Here is a 25,556-nt window from a genome sequence, read left to right on the forward strand (position 1 = left end):
TGCGGGCCTCCAGGGCCCGGCGCGCAGAGCTCGGCGCGGGGGCCGGCGCGGCGCCCCTGGAGCCGGGCGGCCCCGGCGGCGCGTGACGCAGCCCCGCGCAGGGGAACGGGCCCCCGGGAGCGCGGAGGCGGTGAGCTCAGGACTCAGCTTCCCCTGTGGCCGGCTTTGCAGGGTGGTGGGGGTTGAGCATTGACGGGTGGGAGGCGGCAAGGGCAAGAGGGGCGCGGGGGCTGGATCTCGCGGATTCCGGCACCTGGTCCTCCCGTCGCGGTGGGCGGGTGGGGAGAGGGCGCTTAGGGAGGATGGAGACCTGGTGGCGCACTCTCCAGCCCCTGTGCCCTTCCCGGAGCTGAGAAAATTTGGTACAACACCGAGGTAACAAGAAGGGGTACCTGAGAGGTCACGGGAGGGAGTACAGTTTAGGGGGAGCCCCGACAACCTGGAGCGGAGGAGAAGGTGAAGATAGGCCAGGTGTTTGCAGGGTGACGCGCGGGATGCTCACGAGACTGGACCCCAAGATTTTGTCTCCAGGCTTTTCTGTGGGGGTAGCATGCCGGGAGGAGGACGGGGCTGAGTAAGATCAAGGACAGGCAGACCAGAGTGCGGATGGAGGTGGATCCCCCCATGCTGGGCCCCATGGCCTCTCTGACCATTCAGGAGGTAGTCAGAGGGAAGGGGGTGGCATGGGGCACCCCAAAGAGAAGCGTGTGTTCCACCTTCTGCTCTGAAGAAGTAGAGCTCCTGGGACATCCTGGGACTGAGCTGGGGTTTTGGTTTTAGAAGCTACTTGTTAAATGTTTTAACCTATGCTCACTAACCCATCCCCGAGGATCTCCTGCCTGGCGAAGGGCTCACAGTGGCTGTCCCCCAACTGCTTCCTATTTGCAGCTGGAGGTTCTGGCTGGGTGGCACTTTGGGGGATGGGGAGGCCTGGGTACCATGGAACCATGCTGGGCCAGACCACACCAGGTGATGGGCACCTCCTCACCTTGTTCTTCCAGAAGGAGGGCTGGGGAACTCACCTGGACTGCCTACCTCTGGCTGTCCTCCAGAGCAAGTGTGGCAAGGCCCCAGGCCCTGCTGGGTGTGCGAGGTCCCTGTACCACCTGCCTCCATGGGACGGCAGGCCCTGGAGCTCAGATGCCAGTGCAGCCACATCTGGGGTGGGTGGAAGAAGTCCAGGAGGGTCTGGGCTGCATCTGGGAGAATCCGAGGGCTTAAAGGAGGCTGGTGTGCCAGAGGAGGTGAAGGTAGAAAAGTATGAGGGTTCAGGCCCAAAGTGACACAGCCGATGCTGACTTCTGAGCACCTGTTGGGAAGGGCACAGCACTCTGCATACAGTCTCATCCTGGAGTGCTCACTCCAGCCAGCCTGGGGCAGATGCCACCCACCTGGAGCTGCCCCATAGCCTGAGCTCTTAACCACTGCTTCAGACTGCTGGCTACTAGCCTGGGGGCAGGCATGGCAGGTAGGCACTGAGGTGGGATTGTGCTTGGGGAGAAAGGTGCAGGGTGCCTGGACCCAGGGGTTGCAGAGCCAGCGAGGCTCCGAGAGTAGCTGCATGCTGCCAGGGAAGGCAGAAGCAGCCTCAGCTTGCCCTTGGCCAGGCGCTGTTCCCCATCCATCTGCCCCTATTCTGTTCTTGCCCCCCCCCACCACCACCACTAGGCAGACTGTTCCAGTACTACTTGGCTCAGCTCGGGGCCCGCAGCGATCCCACTATGTTCTTGAGCTCCAGGCACACGCCGCAGCCTCCACCTTGAGGACCATCATGTTCTCGTTACCCTGAGTGGCTTTTCGACTACCCACCTGGGAAAGTGCTTCCTAAGGACAGAGCTGTGGTTCTTACCTGGGCTCTCTAGTGCCCAGCATCCATACCTGTGGGCAGGTGCACTCTGTAGAACTAAAAATCTGAGCGTCACTGGGGATTCTCATGAGGTCATGCCAGTGAAGGCAGAGAGGCAAGGTGATTGGGAGTGCGTGTTTCTCCTGCCTTCTGAGTTCCTTGGTACCTGCAGACCCTGGGCTGGAGATGACTCCTCTGTGTCTGACTCAACCCGTTGTTACATTCCCTCCCCACACATTTGTGAGACTCAGGAGAGGATGGCTGGGCAGATGTTAGTAGAAGGGAGGGGTGTGACCTTCACAAGGTCACCGTTTACATTTAGTTCTTGGGATGCTCAGTGGTCTCATCTGTAAACTGGGATGATGCCTGTTTCATAGAGCTATTTCAGGACCAAGGGAGATGGGGAATACAAACAGATTTTCTCACATGCCTGGGAGGTGCTGGCTGTCTGAAAATGAGAGATATGAGGTGTGCCCTGTTCACCTGTTCACACACAGGAAGATCAGAAATGAAGACAGGGTGGCGCCCAAGTGTGACCGGGGGCATCTGGTGTTGATTTGGGTGGCATGAGGATTGAACCCCCACTTCCTTGCAGGTATCCTTCACCCAGTGGTAGTCCTCATATCATGCCCCCTCTACATCTGGACCTCAACCAGAGCAATTCTCAGAAATGTAATAGTCCACTGGACACTCACCTTCACCACTCAGTGCTGCCTTGGTGCTGCCTTGACCGAGTGCTTGGTTTCACCACACCCACTGAGTGCCTGCAGGGTTGGTATGCAAAGATCACACAGCGCCTGGGCTGTCTTAACAAAGTTCTACAAGCTGGGGGGCTTGTGAGATCAGAAATCGATTCTCTCACAGTACTGGCAGCCCCAAGTCTGAATTCAGGGTGTTGGCAGGGCCTTGCACTCTGACAGCTCTAGGGGAAGATCCTTCTTGTCTCTCCAGGTTTCTGGTAGCCCCAGGCATTCCTTAGCGTGTTGATGCATCACGCCAACCTCTGCTTCTGACTTCATGTGGCCATCTCCCCTCTGTGTCTGTGTATACGCGGTATAACTCCGTCATCTTGTGGCCGTTTTCCTTCTGTCTTCAGTCTCCTCTTTTATAAGAACATCAGTCATGTAGTACCCACATTGACCTAACTGATCACATCTGCAAAGACCTTATTTCCAAACAAGGTCTTGTTCACAGGTACAGGGGTTAAGGCTTGAACGCATCTTTTTGGGGAGCACAATTTAATCTATAACAGTGTTCCAGGGTACCATGTTGGCTCTTTGCTCTCCTACCTGGGCATGTCGGAGCCCTGCTAGAGCTGGGAGAAGCAGTGAGATGGGTGGGGTGTCTGAGATGGTTCGGATGGCCGGGCTGACCTGTCAAGCTTGGACCAGCTTTGGTGAGCCCAGGATGGGCTGGGGTGGACAGAGCCTGGAGATGGCCTTGGTGCCCTAGCACCTGCCAGCCTCCAGCAGCAACTCCAAGGGGATGCATCCCCAAGCCTAGAGCTGCTCCTGGCAAGGGGCATATTCTTGGTTTGGAGAAAATCCTAGCTCCTTAGAGCTTGGGGCTCTGGAGGCATGCTCCTTCACACGGCTGAGTAGGAAGAACTTAGAAATGGGGCAGGTCATAGGCTCTGGCTGTGGCCCAAAGATCTGTCCCTATGCTACCAAGAGTGAGCCTAGGAAGTGCCCAGGGGATGGCATGGTGGGGCTGGAAAGGGCACAGAGGGGCTGACCTGGGCTTCAGGGGGTGGTACCACGAAGTAGATGTCTGCTCTTCCTGGAATCCACGCAGGGATTCTGAACTGGCCTAAGCCTCTTTTACAAAACAAGCCCAATTCCTGTTGGCAGTGAAATGGTGCTGAGGTTCATAATGTGCCAGAATTCTCAGCCCTTTGTGCCTGGCACAATGAGTGTCCTGTTCCTGAGAAGCTACCCGTTATGAGCTTGACCATAGATCAGCCCTGACTGGAGCTTGGGTGTCAGGCCACCGTGGGTCTCAGCCACCTTCCCTCGTCAGAGAACAGCGTTAACACAAAAGAGAAAGGAGCTGAACCTTGGCCCTGTTGCTGGATTTTGTTTCCAGGCTCAAGTCCAAAGAACTTTTTAGTGTTCAAGGCAAGTGGAATAGTGTGATCAGCAACAGCAGGAGGCGAAGGGATTCAGACAGAATGTGCTGGTGTTTGCCGAGCAACACCAAGGGTCCTTGTGTCCCTTGTCTGTCCCTGCCCACCTCCGCAGGACAAGGGGTGCAGGGAGGGGAGGAGGCCAAGGACAGACAGTCCACACGATGCAGTGCAGATGTGGTAGATGCCTCCCTGTGCCGAGCTGGGACTTCCCACTGCCCTGTTTAATTCTAGGTGGTAGAAAAAGAGAAGTGAAGGAGTGGGATGAGGTGGGGTGTGGCCTGTGCCCTGGTACCACCCCCAAACGCAAGTGGAGTCAGTTCCTCTTGGATATAGGGAACCAAAACTTCTTCTAGGGCGGGGAGCCCCTCTGTGTGGATCCTTGGAATGTCTGCCTGACACGTGGGTGTAGTCGCTTCTCCTGTGTTTCTGTAGGCCAAGCTCTGGGTGGAGATCCTGAAATCCCCGGGGCAGCCCCACAACTTAACTCTGCACTGTTGATTTCCCTTTTCGTAAAAAGATGGTACATGAGGCTTAGGGTTATGTCATGGTTTCTTGGGGCCACTGTCACAAAGTACCACAAATTAGTGCCTTACAGCAGCAGAGATTTATTCTAAGTTCTGGAGGCCAGAAGTCTGAAATCAAGGTGTCGTCAGAGCTCTGCTGTCCCTGGAGTCTCTAGGGGAGGACCATTCCTTGCCTCTCTCAGATTCTAGTGGCCCCAAACATTCTTTGGCTTGTGGCCTCATCACTCCCATCTCTGCCTCTGTCTTCACCTGGTCTTCTTCATTGTGTCTTCTCCTTTTCTATGTCTTACAAGGACACCTGTCATTGAATTTAGGGCCCATCCTGGTGGTGCAGTGGATAAGAGCTTGGCTGCTAACCAAAAGCTTAGCAGTTCGAATCCACTAGCTGCTCCTTGGAAACCCTGTGGAGCAGTTCTGCTCTGTCCTATAGGGTTGCTATGAGTCGGAATCAACTCAATGGCACCTAAAAACAACAACAACATAGGGTCGCTATGAGTCAGAACTGATTCAATGGCAATGGGTTTGGTTTTTGGGTGATCCAGGATGATCTCTTTTAGAGATCCTGACTCAATTACATCTGCAAAAACCCTCTTTCCAACGCCAGAGTCACGGGTTTCTAGTGGACATACATTTTCTTGGGGGGTAGGAGGGGCACCATTCAGTTCATTACAGGTTAGACGGCACCTTCAGAGAAATTTGAAAACAATTTAAGTTGGTCACTTAAATTGGTTCTGTGATCCATTGGCTTTGCCGTCTCTCATCATGTACCTCACGTGGCTTTTTAGGGTTTAACTAAAGGCCCAGTTGGAGATGAAACCAAGCCATCCTTTGTGGAACTGAGAGGAGCAGCGGGGCACCCATGCCTCCCTCCATCCCAGGCAGCAGCTCTTCCGGAGAGTGGTAGCAAGCCCTTTATCTCCCTCCCTCTCCCTCCAATGACCACGTCAAGGCTGAGCTTCTGGGCAAAGCGCTCCAGCACTGAGATCAGACGTGTCTGAGGCAGCGATGACCAGGGTCAGGTGCTTCAGAGTCTGATAAGTGAGCAACCTTGGAAGGAACCGAGTGTCTCAACCCTGCCAGCTCAAAGCACATTACCCGTCCACGTGGACACCAGGGCATCAGAGAGGTGCCCCATCTGTTGCAACAGAGCACCTGGTATGCTTGTGTGCATGGATTTGTGTGTGGTATGTGTGTGCATGTGCACACGTGTGCAGGGATGTGCGATTGTTTTATGGAGATTGCTGTGATCCATGCAGGACTTTGCTGGCTGGCCCTACCCTGTCTTTTAAACCCCTCCCCACCTACTTACAGAGCTTGGCTGGGGATGACCCCAGTGTCTTTGGGAGGGGTGGCTCTAAGGTGTAGTATTTGTGACATGGGGCTGCCAGATGGGTTTTGTGGTCCATTGGCTTTGCCGTCCCCCATCACATACCTCGTGGAGCTTTTGAAATAGGCTCATACTTGGTTCAGCTCTCAGGGAGGCCAGACAGGTGATACCAAGAAATGAGAATAAATGGACTTCCGCATGTAGGAGGAGTGAGTACAGCATCAGGACATGAGCCGGGATAGGATCTGGCAGATGGCAGAGGTGGAGTGGCAGCATGCCTCTTTCCCCTTCCACCTGGAGTAGCTGGCCTGTTCCCAGTCTGTACCCTGGGCCCTATGTAGGGGTTCTTTTAAAAACGGATCTGCAGTCAGTCAACTTGATCTCATAGACATATACAGAACACTCCACCCAAAAGCAGCCAAGTATACTTTTCCAATGCACACAGAATATTCTTCAGAATAGACCACATATTAGGCCATAAAGCAAGCCTTAACAGAATCCAAAGCATCAAAATACTACAAAGCATCTTTTCTGACCATTAAGCCATGAAAGTAGAAATCGATAACGGAAAAAAGCAAGTAAAAAAAACAATCAAACACGTGGAAACTGAACAACACCTTGCACAAACATGACCGCGTTATAGGGGAAATTAAGGACAGAATAAAGAAATTCGCAGAATCAAATGAGAGTAAAAACACATCCTACCAGAACCTTTGGGACACAGCAAAAGCAGTGCTCAGAGGTTAACTTACAGCAATAAATGCACTCATCCAAAAAGAAGAAAGGACCAAAATGAAAACATTAACCCTACAATTCGAACAAAGAGAAAAAGAGCAGCAATAGAAGCCCTTAGGCACGAGAAGAAAGCAAATAATAAAAATTAGAGCAGAATTAAATGAAACAGAAAAACAGTTGAAAGAGTTAACAAGACCAAAAGCTGGTTCTTTGAAAAGATTAACAAAATTGATAAACCATTGGCCAAACCAACAAAAGAGAAACAGGAGAGGAAGCAAATAACCCAAGTAAGAAGTGAGACGGGTGATATCACAACAGACCCAGCTGAAATGAAAAGAATCATAACAGAATACTATGAAAAACTATACTCTAACAAATTTGGAAACCTAGAGGAAATGGAAAAATTTCTAGAAGCACACTGCCTACCTGTCATGGATTGAATTATGTCCCCCCAAAAATGTGTATATCAATTTGGCTGGGCCATGATTCCCAGTATTGTGTGGTTGTCCTCCATTTTGTGATTGTAATTTGTAGATGTTATCAGTTAATACAAAGTCATACTGGAGTAGGTTGGGTCCTAAACCCAAAGACTAGTATCCTTATAAGGGGCCCTGGTTGTACAATGGTTAAGTGCTCAGCTGCTAACCAAAAAGTTGGTGGTTTGAACCCACCCAGCGGCTGCACGGGAGAAAACCTGAAGATCTGCTCTTGTAAAGGTCACAGACAAGAAAACCCTGTGGGGCAGTTCTCCTCTGTCACGTGGGATTGCTCTGAGCCGAAAAAGACTTGACAGCACCCAACAACAGTGTCCTTATAAAAAAAGAGAAGACACACAGGGAAGAACCTCATGTGACAATGGAGGAAAGATCAGAGGAATGAATCTACAAGCCAAGGATTGTTGGCAACCACCAGAAGCTGGAAGAGACAAGAAAGGATTTTCCCCTAGAGTCTTCAGAGGGAGTGTGGCCCTGTTGACACCTTGATTTTGAACTTCTGGCCTCCAGAACTGTGAGGCACTAAATTGCTATTGTTTTAAGTTTGCGGTTACAGCAGTCACAGGATACCAGTACAGCTCCCCATGCCTTGCCCCCCTTGCAGGTGTATCAACCTCTTGCCCCCGGCCTTTATGTGCAGATGAGCCAGGCTTGGCATGCAGGTTCCCTGTCTGGGTAATCATGGTGTAATTAGCCCACAATTCTGAGATGTGTGTTTTTTATAACTAGTAGCACATCTGGGATCAGATGCTTCTTATCAATGGACAGTTGTCCTCAGTTCATTGGTGAGAGGTTTTATTTTTCTTTGTGGCATATAAAATAAAGATGTATCATCGATTCAATGATATATGGTATATCTCACTATCCCTTTATGAACTGGCCCCAGCGTTCAGCTCTGTCGAGTTGGTTATATTCATGAGCCTTATGACTCAGAACCAGAGCCCCGAACATTAGTGATGCATGCTGCCAGGTGCCTGGCCCAGTCGGGAGCTGCAGACACAGGACAGCAGAGGCCCACTGAGACCACACGCTCATCCTCATGCAGATGGCTGGGGCTCCTACTAGACATTGCGAGTGGGAGAGCACAGACTCTGGAGATGTCATGTTTGGAGACAGGACATCTGCTTGTTGGGCCAACAGACTTTCAGCGGTTCCTTGCCCAGCTCCCTCTCCTCATGACTAATCAGAATCTTGGTAAGTGCAGGGAAATATGAGAAAAACCCGTCTTACCCAGCTGGCATGTTCATCATATTGACTGCAAGGGAAGAGAGCATGCCAGGTGCTGCACGTTTGCCGTGTCCGGGGGGTAAATGAACACTTTCTTTTATAAGGCTCAGCACAAAGCTGGTTCCTATGAGACAGAGGTTAAAGATGTCCCCAATGTCCAACTTCTGCAAGCCCCTGTCCCACTCCATCACCTCTAACATCAGCTACTCCCTCTCCCCTCAGTATTCTCGCTCTTGTCTTTGGGTTGGGTAATTTGCTGCGCAGTCTCACAAACCATACTTACAGTTAAGTGGCTTATGCGGGATGTAACAGTGCAAGCCGGGATCAGGATCAACTTGGAAGTAACGGGAGCAACTCAGGATACAGTTCTTTGATCAGAACAGCTTCTGCTCTCCCTTTGCTACCTCGGCTCTGCGTGGGGTCTTCTCAGACAAGTGTTAACAGCTCTTAGTTCCGTGGGTAGACAAGCCCCACCGCACTCGTCTGGCACTGGTCCCCTGGTTCCTGCTGTCTAGCCCACTATCACTCTTGCTGCACTGCTGTTTCTCGCTGTCTTCGTTGTTAACAGCGCCTCTCTCAGTGTCTCCCTCTAAAACCCCTGTCAGGGAAGCTGGTTATACAGCAAACTCCTTATCAATTTCAGGGCTGCCCTCCCACCAGGAAGACCACAAACTAACCAATCCCCCGCAAGGGTTCCATGCACCTTATTTGCATTAGCAGATTATTTGATTCCTGCACACAGCTTGTTTGCATAGTCCCCCCGCAATCATTTTGTGGAAGTTACAAGACCGTGCATGGCTGTTGTGTGTGCCATCGAGTCGATTCCGGCTCATAGCGACCCATTATGACAGAGTACAACTGCCCGATTGGGTTTTCTAGGCTGTAATCTTTACAGGAGCAGATAGCCAGGTCTTTTCTCTCGTGAAACCACTAACTTTTCCATTAGCAGTCAAGCACTTAACCATTATGCCACCTGGGCTCCCTATGCATGGCTAGACGGGCTATATTAAGTGATTCACAGCACTGCAGGGGACACATCCCCTGATTGCATGCAGTCTGCTTCATGGTGACAGGAAGCTCTGGGCGGAGGCCCAGCTGGCAAGGCTTGGCAGGATTCCAGGTGCCAGAGATCATGTAGTACGCTGGACCCTGGGCTGCCTCCTGACAGGCTGGCCCTGGGGCTCAGAGCTGCCCTGCATGGTGGTGCACGGTGTGTTATGGGTTGATTTGTGCCCTCAAAAAGATATGTTGAAGTCCCAACCTGCCCCCCGTATGTGTGGATGTGACCCTACTTAGAAATAGTGTCTTCGTAGATGATCAGTTAGGCTAACAAGAGGTCATACGGAGTAGGACTAGAAGTCATACTGGAGTCTCTTTAGGACTGGTGTCCTATAAGATAACAGATACAGAGAGACACAGAGTTGCAGAGGGAAGACAGCCATGTGACCACAGAGGCAGAGATTGGAATGATGCAGACACAAACCAAGAAATGCCTGGCGCCACCAGAAGCTGGGAGAGTCAAGAACCCTCCCCCAGAATGAAGAACACCAAGGACACAAAGTAATTACGAGCCGAAGGGACAGAAAGGGCCGCATAAAGCAGAGGCTACATTAGCCTGAGACCAGAAGAACTAGATGGTGCCCAGCTACAACTGAGGACTGTCCTGACCGTGAATGTAACAGAGAACCTCTGAGGGAGCAGGAGAGCAGTGGGATGCAGACCCCAAATTCTCATAAAAAGACCAGACTTAATGGTCTGACTGAGACTAGAATGACCTCGGGGGTCATGGCCCCCAGACCTTCTGTTGGCCCAGAACAGGAACCATTCCCAAAGCCAACTCTTCAGACAGGGATTGGACTGGACTATGGGATAGACAATGATACTGGTGAAGAATGAGCTTCTTGGATCAGGTAGACACCTGAAACTATGTTGGCATTTCCTGTCTGAAGGGGAGATGAGAGCGTAGAGGGGGTTAGAAGCTGGCCGAATGGACATGAAAAGAAAGAGTGGAGGGAAGGAGTGTGCTGTCTCATTAGGGGGAGAGCAATTAGGAGTATATAGCAAAGTGTTCATAAATTTTTTATGAGAGTCCAACTTTAACTTAAAGCACAATAAAAAAAAATCCTTCCCTAGAGCCTTCAGAGGGAGTGTGGCCCTGCCAACACCCTGATTTCAGACTTCTGGTCTCCAGAACTGTGAGAAGATAAATCTCTGTTATTGTTGTTGGAGCCCTGGTGGTGCAGTGTTTAAGAGCTCGGCTGCTAACTAAAAGGTCAGTAGTTTGAATCCACCAGCCACCCCTTGGAAACCCTATGGGGTAGTTCTGCTCCGTCCTGTGAGCTGCCCAGTTTGTGGTGCTTTGTTACAGCAGCCCTGGGGCACTCATCCAGGGAGGTGGGGTCAGAGGGCTGCTGGATCTGGCTGTACCTCTGGGAGTGGTCTGGACAGCTAGCTGCCCGCTGTCCTCGCCCAGGCAAGGGAATACAAATTGGTCAGAACTGTAGCCCATGGCCCCATTAGCAAATAATCCCACCTGCCCTCTTTCACTTGGGAGCACTTTTGGGTTTAAAATAGAAAAGAGTCATGAATGGATGTGCCGAGCTGCAGCCTCCACACCGCCTGCCCTGGTGGGCCTTACATCCTGGGAGGCACCATTCAACCCAGGACTTCAGTGCCAGCTTCCTTTCCTGGTGTCATCATTTTGACCTGTGTGTCTTCACTGTCTGTCTCCCTGCCGAGCGCAGGCTTCCTGTAGACAGGTTTTGTCTGTTCTGTTCCCTACCTCACGCTCCATGGCTACAATCAGTCAGGTATTTGTTGGGGGTCATGTTTGCTGCTGGGCCAGGTTCTGGGGATACAGCAGTGGATAGATGGTCAAGGGAAAGCCTTGTCTCCACGTGAGGTGCAACCCTGACCTGGTGACCTGGAATCACCAGGACAGGCTGGCGCAGGTCCTGGATGACTCCGGGAGGGCAGCCAACCAGGTCGGGATGCGGGCGGGTGTCTCATTCGGACTCACCACTTGGTGAGCTCTGGCTGACTGACCAGGGAAGAGTGTCCAGGCAGAGGACCTGGAATGACTGAGGCCCAGGGTTCTCATGCGACTGGAAGAAGGGCAGGCAGTTATGCTGCTAGAGAAGGAGTGCAGGCAGGGCCTCGGGGTGGGCAGGACTCAGGCCACACCATACCAGGTCAGGAGCACCACTCTGGCAACATCTGCACACCTCAGCAGCCCCCATGTCTGCTCTTCCAAGGACTTTGAGCCGGCTGGGTGAGTGGTGGGCTATTGGGGTGGCAGGACAAGGTAGTGACCAGTTGCTGAATGGCTTTGTTCTTTGCGACCCTCAGCAGCCTGGTAAATCCACAGAGCAACCCTGGGCCTGCAGTTTTGAGTCTCAGTGGGACCCACTCCATGACACCCTGACCATCATCAGCCCAGGTGCTGCCGGGAGCTTCTCTTGGGGGCTCTGCAGTGGAGCCCAGTGCCTGGCAGAACCTTACCAGCTGATACACAGCCCCTAGGTGGTACCTAAGTGCCCAAGGGGTATAAGATCCCAGCAGTTAAGTACCACGAGTACAGCAGCTGGAACAGCCATGTGCTGGGAGCAGGGCTAGGGGCCAGGGGGAGGGTAGGGGAGGTGTCAGGGCTGGGACAGCTAAGACAAGGACACACACAGAAGGTGGAGGTGGCAGTGGGGATGTAAGGAAAGCGGGGAGGCAGAGGGGCCACGGGCATCACAGAGCTGTCTCCAGTAGAAGTCAAGTGGGAGATCAGAGGAGGAGGGGTGAGGAACGAGCTGAACTGTGGGGCTGTCCTGTCCTGGGTGGTAAGAGGCACACCACACTGCTCCAAGGGTGATCAGCGTGACAACAGTCTATGACACTCTGTAGTTCCTTCTTTCCTACTTCTAATGATCTGTGGAAGCAGCTAAAGTTCTTGCAAAACAAGCCACAGAGAGGTTTCTTTCAGGTGGGTGACACCCCTGACCCTACTGCCCTCTACTGATCCATGGAATGAGGGTGGTCTGGGTGGGGTGGAGGAACTGTCCTGGAATATTCCATCTGGAATATTCCTCCAACTCCTGCTCATCCTGAGTTTCCTTGTTTCCCCCGATGAGGGCAGCTTGGCTGGGCTGCTGCCACTGAGTTAATGGAGTTAATGACGCTGTGAGTGGAGGGAGCAGTGATGCTGCTGCAGAGGCGGGCGCTGGTGCTGGGAGACGCACCACCCCTGAGGCACGTGGGGCTGCCCACAGGGATGGGCACTCTCGGCCTGGAAAGGTAGACTGAGGTTTGAGGCAAAAGAACAGAGCCGGTGTGGGTAGCGTGTGGCTACCATGGTGGCTGGGAGGAAGAGCCAGATGGGAGAGCTTTATTGCATTCTCGGTTCCTGCACTTTCTGCTCTTTATTGCAGGATGGCTAATGAGCATTTGAATGTGCTCTCCCCAGGTGCACACATGCACTAATTATTCCAGATGTTTCCCCCAGCACATTGTGCAGGGGAGGAAGTTGGAGCTATTTCCAAGCCATTTCGCTGGCCTGGTCTCTGCCTGGGACTGCTTTGGCCACCGTGAGTGAGGTGGCCTGAATAGCTTCCTTGGCAGGAGGCAGAGGTTTCCTGTATATAGTCACACGTCTGGGTTTCCTGTGTATGGCGCACATGCCTATACATCCTGTATACAGCACGCACGCCTACACTTCCTATATACAGCCCACGTGCCTACACTCTCTGTATACAGCATGGGTGCCTACACTTCCTACATATGGTGCACGTGACTACACATCTCTTCATTCAGCAGGCTGCGGGAGCCCCTGCCACGTGCCCGGCCTTAAAGCACAGCATGTCTGATATCATAGGCCTGGCCAGAAGGACCTCCGGTTTTGGCTGGCCCTGAATCTCAGTGGCTCCTCTTGGAGCTGAGTCTCCCTGTCTCCTCAGCATTAGTTATGCTTACGTAGTCATCTGTTCAGTCAGTCCATGTTTCCTCAGTAACTAGAGTGGAGCTGTGGCTTTACTGTAATAGGTGAGCAGGGATTTGCTTTGCTCATCAGACCTCTTGGCAAAAAAGCCTAGTCTCTTCTATAGCAACGGTAGGTTTGCCATAGAATAGGTGCCTATCTGATGTGTATCAGTCATTTTGCTTATTTTTGGAAACTCTGCTTTACGTGATTGTCAAAGTAGCAAGGGAGCCAGTTACAAAATACTGCCAGAAACTAGCCTTGTTGGAGTCTGTCTTCTCTTTGGGTGACCATCTCCAGGACAGCATCATTTTAATGTGTTGTCTTCCAAAGTGTTTCCTGCAAGGAAGCAGAGCCCCAGTCACACTGCTTTCCAGATTGAGAGGGAACGGCCTTGGGGTGGGATGCCACAGAACAGAGCTGCATCCTCCTCACTAAGCTAATGGTTTTCCCCAGGAGCCTTTTGAACTATGGCAGTGTCTGGGTGTTTGGGAGTGTCCGCACTGGGCCACCACTCATGCCTTCGTGGGCGTCCTTGGTTGCACTTGAGATAGTTGTAAGAATGATTTTTTGCTCCTAGGATGCCTGAAGGAACTTCTTCTGTCTCTTCCAGATTTCGTGTGAGCGATATGGGTGCATTCCATGTTCTCCTGAGGACTCTTAAGGAAGCTGGGTGCTACCATGGTCATTGATGGAGTCTAATCTCTTAGATTTAAAAAATGGATTTCTTACGTTGGATTAGGGATGGCCCTGTGGGTCAGTAGGGTCCATGGAGGCATCCTGCACTGTTCCCACCTAAAAGCTATTCATGTGAAGGGTATCAGGGAGCAGAAACTTGAGTCCAACCCCCCACAGTGCAGGAGGCGAACACTGGGAAGAACCCAGCTGCTTACCACATTTGTGTGTCCAGGATACTGCAGTGACCCCTGGGCCACGGATCAATTTATCAATGGCTCCCATAGAAATGGGGGAAAACGGGCTGTATTAGGCAGGGTCTAGTTCAGAAGGAGAAACCAGAGCAGTTATTTTAACAAAGAATTTAGTATGGACAGTTGTTAAACCAGGTATTGGGAAGACTGGAAAGGCTAAAAGAAAACATGGAGATATCACAGAGGAGGCATCCGCTGGCACCCTAGCACCAGCTTTAAGCAGTTGACATCACTAGGGTTGTAGGATCAAAGAGAAGAGGCTGGGGGCATCAGAATTTAAAAACCGAGAGAAGAGGACACTGGCTGACTTATGCTGGGGTCTGTAGGAGATGTGTAATGAAACATTCTGCAAGTTATGGAGAAACTGCAAAGTGGATTCAGCTGCTGCTATGGGAAGGAACTGTCACTGCCAGGGTGAAAAAGAGTGCCACAGGGGTGCAGAGAGCACTGCCTGGCGAAGAAGAGCACCACCAGGGTAAAGAAGAGCATTGCCTGTGAAGAAGAGCACCGCTGGGGTGAGGAAGAGCTCTACCTGTGAAGAAGAGCGCCACCAGGGTAAAGAAGAATGCTGCCTGGTGAAGAAGAGCATTTCCTGCGAAGAATAGCACCACTGGGGTGAAGAAGAACTCTGCCTCTGAAAAAGAGCACTGCTTGTGAAGAGGAGCACCACCGGGTTGAAGAAGAATGTTGGTTGAAGAAGAGCACCACTGTAGTGAAGAAGACGGCTGCTGCAGTGAGGAAGAGCACTGCTGGAATGAAACCGACTGGAAGGGGCAGGTGTCCCTTCTCTCTTCCCAAGCCTTCGAGTTTCACTCTCTCTCTCTGTATTGGCAGTGCCCAGGAGAGAGCCACTGCCAAGCAGGGATGCGGTGTCCAGTATCACAGAGCTCAGTATAGCAGGGTGGCTTTGAGCTGAAGAACAAGAGCTTAACAACCAGCTCAGGAGGCTCCTTTCTCTGGGATCCAGAGGCTCTCATCTGGGAGCTCAGCCCCTTGGCTTTGTCATTTCTTCCAAGTCTGGGTCAGCCTTGCACATGCAGTTTTGATAGGTGGACTCTGGAGCTGTTTATGTGATGCCTGTTAATAAGCTAATTTGGTTTGTGGTGTTTGAAATAGAGGTGCCAGCCTGGGACCTTAGGTCTCTTCCATCATTTAAAAGCAGAAAATAGTGACTTCATTCTTGGTTAAATTTGCCAGTTCCAAAGGATTAATTTATCTATACACGCAGAAGCAGTGGAGCAGAATATTTGGGGAGGATTTTCAAGATTTGTGTCCTGTGGCTTCAGATCTGTTCCTTCAGAGTTGATCAGAATTTCAATTCTGTGTATAGGAAGCCATGAAGTCAGGCAAGTAAATTTGCAAAATGCCAATTTTAACATTTGTTCCAGTGCTTTAAGGAGCAATAAACTGGCTTAACATTTTTTAGAAAGGCCTTGGTGAATAAGAATCATAAGTGTGCAGTTCAGCGAATTATCACAAAGGGAACACACCTCTGTAACCATCAGCTACATGAAGAAGGAGACCATGACCACTCAAAGCTCCCTCCCCTCATCACTGGGCTTTCTCCTTCCCAGAGGCAGTCATTCTCCTGGTTGCTGATGTCAGAGAGAAAACCTGCCTTATTTTGAACATTAAGGTGAGACTTGAAGGATGGTTGGTTATTGTCTAGGTGAAGAGGGAAAAGGGGATAGGAAATTACTGGTGCCTAGAAGGCATTTTTTTTTTTTTTTTAGAAGGCAAGGATGGCCAGAGCAAAATGGCGGAGGGGTGAGTGTCACTGGCCACCGGGGAAGGTGGCAGCCAGGCCAACCACTCCCTTTGGCTTCAGTCTGTTCTCTCTTTCTGTTACCTACATTCTTTCTTTCTGTGTCTCTCTCACACTTTCGTTCTCTCATATGCTTTCTCTCTCTCTGTGTCTCTGTCTTGCACACACTTTTTCTCTTTCTTTGTATCTCTGTCACACACACATCCACTCACTCTGTCTCTATCTCTCTCTCACACACACCCTCTGTCTCTCACACACAAACTCTCGCTCCGTTTCCGACGGGCTCTGCAGGTGAGGCGGCCCTCATCTTCTCGGGGTCGCCTCTGTAGACACTAAAGACTTAACAGCTGTGCGCTGTGAAGACCTATTTCTGCTACTCCAGAGTTTGTGAAATCTCTCACCTGCTGTGTCTCCTCCCTTTCTTTGTTCTTGTGGGTTGGGTTTAGGAAATTCCTCAGCTATCGTTTTCTTGAAATCTAAAAGGTCCTTCTGCCATGTTTAACCAGAAGTCCTCGCAGTTGACTTGAAAGGGCTATAACACTCTTTCTCTTCATCACTGTGGTCAGACATATCGTCTTGGTCATCTCTTCTCTGAGCTCGGCAGTTGAGCTGGCCTCTTCCTGAGTCCTAGCCCATCTCTTACCCTGCCCAGGCGGCCTTCAGCAGCAGCTCTCCTCACAATTTTGACTCCCCCTGCTCACGAGATCATTTAGTCAGGGTCTTATGTGGCAGCCCCAGGATGGCCAATCTGGCCTTCTCGAGGTATCAGCTGGGGACATGAACTTTACGATGTCTGCGCAGACCTGGCTCAGAGTGGATGAGGGGACAGAAGGAGACTCAATATCCTCTGGGACTAGTAGGCTCAAGGAAGGGCTGGGGCCGGGTAGGCGCTGATGGGCTGAGTGGGTTCACAAACTCTGGAGTAGCAGAAATAAGTCTTCACAGCACACAGTGGTTAAGTCTTCAGTGTCCACAGAGAAGGTGAGGAAGATATGGGGAATGTCTGCCCTACGTGCATGGATCTGTGCCATGTGTCCTGAATGGGAAACTTCAGAAACAAGGTCCCTGCACCCATGGAGCCCTGACCACCTGCAGATGGCAGCAGCCACTGGCTGCTGTGTCAGGCAGCACAGATAGAGGGGCCTCTGGGATGCCTGGGGGGGTCACAGGGGCTGTGGGGGGCTGTGGGGGGCTGTGGGCTAGTTTGGGCAGATGGGCTTGGACCAGAGGGGACAGTCAGGCAGTGGGGGGAGGGGGTGCTGGGTGGGACTCGCTGTGGGTGCCCTCAGGATCTCCAGGCATGGGCCAGTGCTGATCACGCCCACCCTGGAAGATGGCAGGCATGGATTTGTGTGAACCTGGCCTGGCCCAGTTCTCGTCTGAGCCCACATACCAGCTGAGGACAGACAGGGATGAGGACCCTCCCCGGTGGTGGGCTGTTGTGGGCGTTTGGGACAAGTCAGCTCTCAACAATGACTCCAATGGAAACATGTTTGTCATGACTTATTTCCATGTGGCTCCGAGGTCCAGACTGAGAGCTGACCTGGACTTGAGGGTCCCATGGACAGAGTGTAGTTGGAGTCTATGTGTGAGCTCCCGACCTCCAGGCCAGGTTGTGCATGTGGGGTTGGGAGGGTACAAAAGGCCTGAGGGATGTCACCCCCATTACTGACGGACCACGGAACTAACTGCTTTGCTCTCAAGAGGGGTGCCCTTTCTGATGCTGTGGGAGGGGTTACCGGCAGCCCCCTGGGGTCTGGAAGACATCACGCACTCGCTGTAACCTGGTCGCATGGATTGGTTTCAGTTTGCTCCGCTTCTGCCCTGTGGTGGTGGGCAGCAGAGTGTCTAGATGGCTTTGTCCCTTACCCTGGACGCAAGGCCCTGGACAAGGACTTTTGCTTAGTGGCAGTCCTCGAGCAGCCTGGAGGGATGAGGTGAGGATGTTGCCACCAGCAGGGAAGGCATCCCCATGCAAGGCCGCTGTCCTGGGTCTACCTGTGATGGTCCTAGCTGGGGTGAGTCCTGCCAATCAAACTGGCTTATTGGACCTCTACCTGTTCAACGTGGAAAAACAGGAAAGTAAAGCAGGAGTCCCTGGCAGGTGCAAATGGTTAACACCCCCAAATGCTAATCAAAAGGTTGGAGATTTGAGTCCACCCAGAGACACTTCAGAAGAAATGCCTGGTGATCTGCTTCTGAAAAATCAGCCAGTGAAAAACCCTGTATCCTCTGACACATACGGGGTCACCATGAGTCAGGGTCCACTTGACAGCAACAGGTTTAAAAAAGATCAGCAAAAGATAAATCCTGCTATCCCATGTCACAGGGCGAACAGTTGTCAGCATTTGCTCATGTGGATAGCTAGGCATTTGGGACAATCTTTTTCCCTTTCATTGAAAAAGAACTCCTACGTTTAAAAAAAAAGTTAGGTTTTTAACTCAGCAATATCTTTACATTTTCTCAGTAAACTGCTCTGTATGCTGTAAGTAAACTTGTTAAAAGCTGTGGTGTAGTTCTCGTGACAACGGGAACTCCTTCTTCCCCAGAAGGCCCTCTGTGGCTTGGCAGCCCAGTGTTGGAAGAGGCCCCGCCTCGCCCTCTCTGGAGAAGAACTCTGGGGTACGTGGGACTTGCGCAGTGGGGGTCAGGCGGCAGCTGGACTCTGTGTGCAGTCCTGGCTGAGTCCTTCGTGGCTGAATTGACCCCAGTGAGGGCCAGTGGCGGTAGCTTAACATGCCGAGGCCAATCCCTCACTCGTAGGTGGTTTGTGGCTGTGAGCCTGGCTGTGGTCATCTGCAGGGGGACCTGAGGCATGGGTGTTGGGCCTTCTTTCTGCCCAGCTGGCTCACGTGCTGGAGCCCTGGGCTACTTCCTCACAGGGCTAGGGCCCAAAGCCAAGGTCCTACCAGCAAAGACAGTCCTATGTCTATTGTCAGTGTCCAGACAGAAGCTTCCCTGGCTTCCGTGAGCACTTTGGCTTGGTGGGTTTCAGAAATGTTCCCAGGGCCTCTCCTGTGTGGCCTAGCAGGCTACCCTAGGCTCTGCAACCCCGCCTTGCCTGCTGGTTGCTCCCCAGCAGCTTTTTTGAACAAAGAAGAGAGCAAGGCCCTTAATCAGGCATGGCAGCCCTGGAACTGCACTGTTGAGTCTGGCTCGGGAGAAGCTCCTGATACCACATCGTGACCTTTGCCCCGCAACTGCCTGGAGGGTGCCTGGCCTCCCTCTGTGCCTCCCCAGTTGCAGCTCAAGCCAGCCCCAGGGCCTGTATGGGTTAAGTACAGTACAGTCCACAGCTCTCTTACACCTGGTTCCGTTTCTGTCTGTCTTGCAGGTGCTGGGATTTGAAATCGACACCATTAACTCTGTGCAGTTTTCAAACCACACAGGTAATGCCTTGACCAGAGGAGTAATCCAGACCAGTAAGGGTGGGCATGAGGAGTAGACCGTCAGGGATCGGGATCCGACCTCATTGTTCTAGGGGCAGGAAATGGAGGCCTTGCAGGGGCCTCATTTTATGAGCGTCTGCAGGCTGCTGTAACAAAGTACCACAAACCGGGGGGCTTCAAACAACAAGTATTCCCTCAAGGTTCTGGAGGTAGAAGTCCAAAACCAAGGTGTCAGCAGGGCCGTGCGCCCTCTGAAGGCACTAAGGGAGGATCCTTCCTCGTCCCTTCTGGTGGTTGCTGGCAACCCTTGGCGTTGCTTGGCTTGTAGACACATCAGTCCAATCTCTGCCTCCATCTTCACGTGGCTTCCTTCCTCTGTCACCCTGTCTTTATGTCTCTCCCTTTCTCTTCTAAAGACACCACTCTCATTGGATTAGAACCCACTCTATTCCAGAATGATCTTTTGTTAATTGATGACATCTTCAAAGACTCTATTTCCCCAAACAAGGTCACATTCACAGGTAGGAAAGTTAGGACTCCAACCTCTCTTTTTTGGGGACACAATTCAGTCCACAACACTTATCTTCAAGTGCAGACTGCTTGCATTTGAATCCCAGCTCGTTATAGCTATTGTAACCTGGAGCAGGTGATGTGACCTCTCGATGACTCAGTTTTCTGCTCTGTAAAATGAGGTTGGTCATCACAGCACCTCCTCTAGGGTGGTGAGAAGTAAGTAGATGCATCGAGTAAAGTGTTTGGACTGGCACCTGGCTCAGAGCAAACCCATGGAGTGTTCACTGTTACCCTGTAGTCCACCATGTGAGGTGGGAGGACCTGTAGGTGGCTTCTGATGTTCTCCATTAGAAACAAGTGCCTAAAAAAGTTAAGCATAGAATTATCATATGACCCAGCAATTCCACTCCTAGGCATATTCCCGAAAGTCTTGAAAGCAGGGACTCAAACAGATACTTGTACACCAATGTTCACTGCAGCTCTATTCACAATAGCCAAAAGGTGGAAACAACCCAACAGATGAATAAACAAAATGTGGTACATCCATAAAATGGAATATTATTCAGTCATAAAGAGAAATGGCGTCTTGATACATACTGTGGCGTAGATGAACCTTGAAAACATTGTAGTGAGTGAAATAAGCCAAACACAAAAGGCCAAATATTGTATGATCCCACTTACATGTAATGTCTAGAATGGACAAATCCATAGAGACAAAAGTGTATTCGTGGTTACTAGGGACTGGGGGTGGGGGGCGGGGAAGGAAATGAGGAGTTATTGCTTAAGGGGCACTGAGTTTCTGTTTAGGGTGATAGAAAAATTTGTAAAGGGGTAATGGTGATCATAGCACAACATGGTGAGTGTAATTAATGTCACAAAATTATACATGTAAAAAATGTTTTTAAAAAATGAATGGAACAATTTATGGTGCGTACAGTGGAGTACTACGCAATGATAAAGAACGATGAATCCGAGAAACATCTCACAACATGGATGAATCTGGAGGACATTGTGCTTAGTGAAATAAGTCAATCACAAAAGGACAAATATTATAGGAGACCACTATTATAAAAACTCAAGAAAAGGTTTACACACAGAAAAAAAATTCTTTGATGGTTACAAGGTGGGAAGGCAGAATCACTAACCAGGTAGTAGGCAAGTGTCAACTTCAGTGAAGGGAAAGACAGCACTCAGTATATGGGAAATCAGCACAGTTTGACCAAGGCAAAGTCATAAAGTTTCCTAGACACATCTAGACACCTTGAGGGACCAAATTGCTAGGGCTGAGGGCTGGGCACCATAGTCTCAGGGGACATCTAGGTCAATTGGCATAGTACATAAAAAATGTTCTGCATGCTACTTTGGTGAGTGATGCTTGGGGTCTTAAAAGCTTGCAAGCAGCCATCTAAGATTCATGTATTGGTTCCATCCTGTCTGGAGCAAAGGAGAATGAAGAAAACCAAAGGCATGAGGCAAATACTAGTCCAAAGGATTAATGGGCCACATGAACCGCAGCCTCCAGCAGCCTGAGCCCAGAAGAACCAGATGGTGCCTGGCTACTACCACCAACCACTCTGACAGGGATCACATTAGAGGGTCCCAGACAGAGTAGGGGGAAAATGTAGAACAAAATTCAAATTCACAAAAAAAGACCAGACTTAGTGGTCTGACAGAGACTGGAGGAACTCCAGAGACTATAGTCCCCAGACACTTCTGCTAATTCAGAAATGAAACCATTCCTGAAGCCCACTTTTTTTTTTTTAATTTTTATTGTGCTTTAAGTGAAAGTTTACAAATCAAGTCAATCTCTCATACAAAAACTTATATACACCTTGCTATATACTCCTAATTGCTCTCCCTATAATGAGACAGCATACTCCTTCACCCTCTCTTTTCATGTCCATTCAGCCAGCTTCTGACCCCCTCTGCCCTCTCATCTCCCCTCCAGAGAGGAGCTGCCCACATAGTCTCATGTGTCTACTTGATCCAAGAAGCTCACTCTTCACCAGTATCATTTTCTATCCTATAGTCCAATTCCTGTCTGAAGAGTTAGCTTTGGGAATGGTTCCTGTCTTGGGCTAACAGAAGGTCTGGGAACCATGACCTCTGGGGTCCTTCTAGTGTCAGTCAGACCATTAAGTCTGGTCTCTTTATGAGAATTTGAGGTCTGTATCCCACTGCTCTCCTGCTTCTTCAGGGATTTTCTGTTGTCTTCCCTGTCAGGGCATTCTTCAGTTGTAGCTGGGCACCATCTAGTTCTTCTGGTCTCAGGCTGATGTAGCCTTTGATTTACGTGGCCCTTTCTGTCTCTTGGGCCCATAAATACTTTGTGTCTTTGGTGTCCTTCATTCTTCTTCACTGCAGGCGGGTTGAGACCAATTGATGTGTCTTAGATGGCCGCTTGCTAGCGTTTAAGGACCCAGATGCCACTCTCCAAAGTGGGATGCAGAATGGTTTCTTAATAGATTTGATTATGCAGTTGACCTAGATGTCCCCTGAAACCATGGTCCCCAAACCCCCATCCCTGCTGAAGCCCACTTTTTAAACAAAGATTTAGACAAGCCTATAAAATAACACATGTGAGGAACGTGCTTCAATCAAATATATGAGACCAAATGGGCAAATCCTGCCCCAGAGCAAGACGAGAGGGCAAGAAGGGGCAGGAAAAATGGACGAATGGACACAGTGAACCTGAGGTGGGAGGAGAGAGAATGCTGTCACATTGCGGGGATTGCAACCAGTGTCACAAAATTTATATGTGTATAAATTTTTTAATGAGAAACTAACTTGAGCTGTAAACTTTCACCTAAAGCGCAATAAGTTTTTGTTTAAAAAAAGGAGTTGAGAATGACTCGTGTAACAATTCGTGTAGTGGGTGCCAAGAATTTCTCTCCTAGTACAGCAAAATGGATTTTTTTTTCCTCCAAGTGGAAAATAATTACAATGGCTTTTACTTCTGATTTTATTTCCCTGAACTTTCTTCTCAACCACAAAAATTGACTTCATTTCGTAACTTAAAGATTCATAATAAATGATCGACCTAAAAAAAAAATGGATGTTGCAAAAGTCATTCTCAAATGGCCTATCAGAAATGGTCATGGAGTTCTTGCTATCTAATAAAATCATGAAAAGCTTAAATGGGGCGGGGGGGACTCAGTGCTGCAGAGAATCTGCGCACTTGGATTCTAAGTCTTTCTTGGGCAGAGAAACCTTGGAGGGGAATTACTGAGTCATAGGGTGTGGGTTAGTCCCTGTCCTCAGAAAACCCCCAGGTTGTCTGGGGCAACGTCCCTGGATGCCCTGGTGCCCCCTAGCCTGCTTCCCGCCCACATGTCAACCCCGTGCCCTCAAGCTGATAGGACACGGGCCCACTCTTCCACTCTGTGGTGGCAGGAGAACAAAGCCGCTCAGTTCTCTGAAACAGCCCACGTTGCCTCTTCTGAATTTCTTGGAACCTGGACTCACCTTGAGAGCATGGCACGTTCAGGAAACAGCCTGGTCAAGCATCAGTGGGTCTACGGGAGGACACCGTGTCTGGACTCACCCACAGGGAGGGTGTTCTGCAGTACTTAGGGGTGTAGGTTTTCTGGGGTGGGGGGATTATAAGTTGAGAAGGAAGAATGACTTGCCTGATTCAGCAGGAAACGCTATACTTATTGAAAGCCCTTCCCTGCTTTGGCTTTGCTGTGAGCGTGGCGCACCGAGACGCGGAGGCATTCCCCAAAAGCTTGTTGATCCACTGAGCTTCCCTGAATCCTAGTGTTCTCATGGTCGTCTGGACTACCCTACTCCTTTTTTTTAAATACACATGAGCCAAACTGGTTTGGTCATTAAGTGATATAATCAGATTTATTTCTGAATGTTGTGTTGTGCTATAATCAGTATTAGTTAACATAAGCACACCTGGCTCAGACTTTGCTGCCCTTTGCCCTCGGATTCCAGGCCAACAGGGGCCCCCGGGGCTGCAGGTCAGTGTCCTTGGGTGAGTTGGAACTGGCTGTCCTCCAGGCTACCCTTGAACCTTTTTAGTTGTTGGTGGGCCAGCCATCTTGCGGGTCCAAGAGAGAAAGGGGTTTCCAGCCTTCCTCACTAACCATCCTAGTGGGTGTGAGATGGTATCACATTCTGGTTTTGATTTGCATCTTCTTCTTCTTTTTTTTTTTTTTTAATGGCTAATGATATTGAGGACCTTGTCACATGTTGACCAGAAAACACGTTGAAGTCTGAAGCCAGAGTCTGGCTTCCTGGGTGAGCAGATGTTCTAGAACAGGGTTGGCACACTTTGCCCAGACAAGGCCAGGTAGGAAATATCGTAGGCTTTGCAACTTTTTGCAACCTTCAGACAATCTTAGCCCAAAAGCAACCTCAGACAGAATGTGGGGAAACATGTTACAATAAAATGTAAACTTTGCTTGTAGACACTGAGATTTAGATTCATATGATTCTTACGTCACAGAGTATCACTCTTATCATTTTTCTTTCCCTCCCAGCTATTTAAAAACGTAAAAACTATTCTTAGCTACCAGGCTGTACAAAAACAGGTGGCGGGCCAGATTTGATGCACAGGCTATAAATTTGCCAAACCATGTTTTAGATCAGTGTTCCTCCAATGTGTGTGTGTAAAGTGTTAAAATTCAGATTTCTGAGGGCCTAAACTCTGCACAAGGAGCCATGGTGGCACAGTGGTTTAGTGCTGGGCTGCTAACCAAAAAGTTGGCAGTTTGAACCCATCCGCAGCTCTGCGAGAGAAAAGACCAGGCAACCTGCAGTTGTAAAGATTACAGCCTAGGAAACCCTATGGGGGAAGTTCTCTGTCTTACAGGGTTGCTGTGAGTCAGAATCGACCTGACAGATTCTGCATTTTGGGAAAGCCCCAGTTGATGCTGATGTTACCGGTCTTGGGAACACACCACGGGGTAGGAAAGGTCTAGATTAATCGGGAAAGGTAGGTGGGGATTGGGGTAGGGAGGCTTTGGGAGCTGAGAGAGGCTGGGGGAACATTATAAGGGGACTGGGGTGGGTATCCTTGGTGCTCCTGAGACAGGACTCCCACTGTGTCAGGGTCACCAAAGCCACCTCCAGATTCAGGGATTCGCCAGGAAGACTCCCAGGACGCACCATAGAGCCATACGGCTCTGATTTATTACAGAAGAAGCACACAGATCAAAATCAGCAGAGGGAAAAGGTACATGGGGAGAAGTCTGGGGGACAGCAAGCACAAGCTCCAGGGTCCCCTACACACCAAAAAAAAAAAAAAACACAGGACATGCTTAATTCCCGCGCAATGAGCTGTGACAACAAGTATGAAGGGAAGCTTATTAGAAACCTGGTTCCCAGGGTTTTTAGTGGGGTTTTTGGCCATAGAGGTATCCTCTGCATGGCATTTAGCACGATTCCCGGAAGGAAACCAGGGTCCAGCCTAAGAAAAACTGCATTGTAGAGTTCAGGCAATGTGGGCCCTGCTTATCAATGCATGGTGGGAACCCTCCCCAAATGCAAGTTTGCAAGCTCTCGCCCAGGACCAGCTGTGCACACAGACTTTTCTAAGGGCAGCTGTCAGGGTTGCCATGCCAGCTGTTCTGCACACCTCCCACAGCCCGCTCTTAAAGCCCCCCTCAGGTGGGCAAGGCTGCCCCCCTTTGTACTTTTTCCACCTTGGACCTGCTCCCCATGGCCTCTCCTGCAGGGCAGCACCAGCTTTGAAGGGGCCTCTGCCCCT

At 50.4% G+C, this 25,556-nt stretch overlaps 1 protein-coding gene and 1 long non-coding RNA gene across 2 annotated transcripts in view; both read left to right on the top strand.

The window, feature by feature from the left end:
- Positions 1-25,556, top strand: part of PDXK (pyridoxal kinase) — a 59,782-nt gene that overhangs the window by 276 nt on the left and 33,950 nt on the right. The window contains exon 2 of the mRNA XM_003419034.3: positions 19,270-19,324. Coding sequence (XP_003419082.1) covers positions 19,270-19,324 — 55 coding nt within the window. The remainder of the gene's footprint in view (positions 1-19,269; positions 19,325-25,556) is intronic.
- On the top strand, positions 84-18,705 carry LOC135230398 (uncharacterized). The gene is made up of 2 exons (XR_010321074.1): positions 84-10,553; positions 15,745-18,705. It is a non-coding gene; the product is annotated as an uncharacterized LOC135230398 (long non-coding RNA).

The sequence above is a fragment of the Loxodonta africana genome, chromosome 2 (assembly GCF_030014295.1).
Source record: "Loxodonta africana isolate mLoxAfr1 chromosome 2, mLoxAfr1.hap2, whole genome shotgun sequence".
NCBI lineage: Eukaryota > Metazoa > Chordata > Mammalia > Proboscidea > Elephantidae > Loxodonta > Loxodonta africana.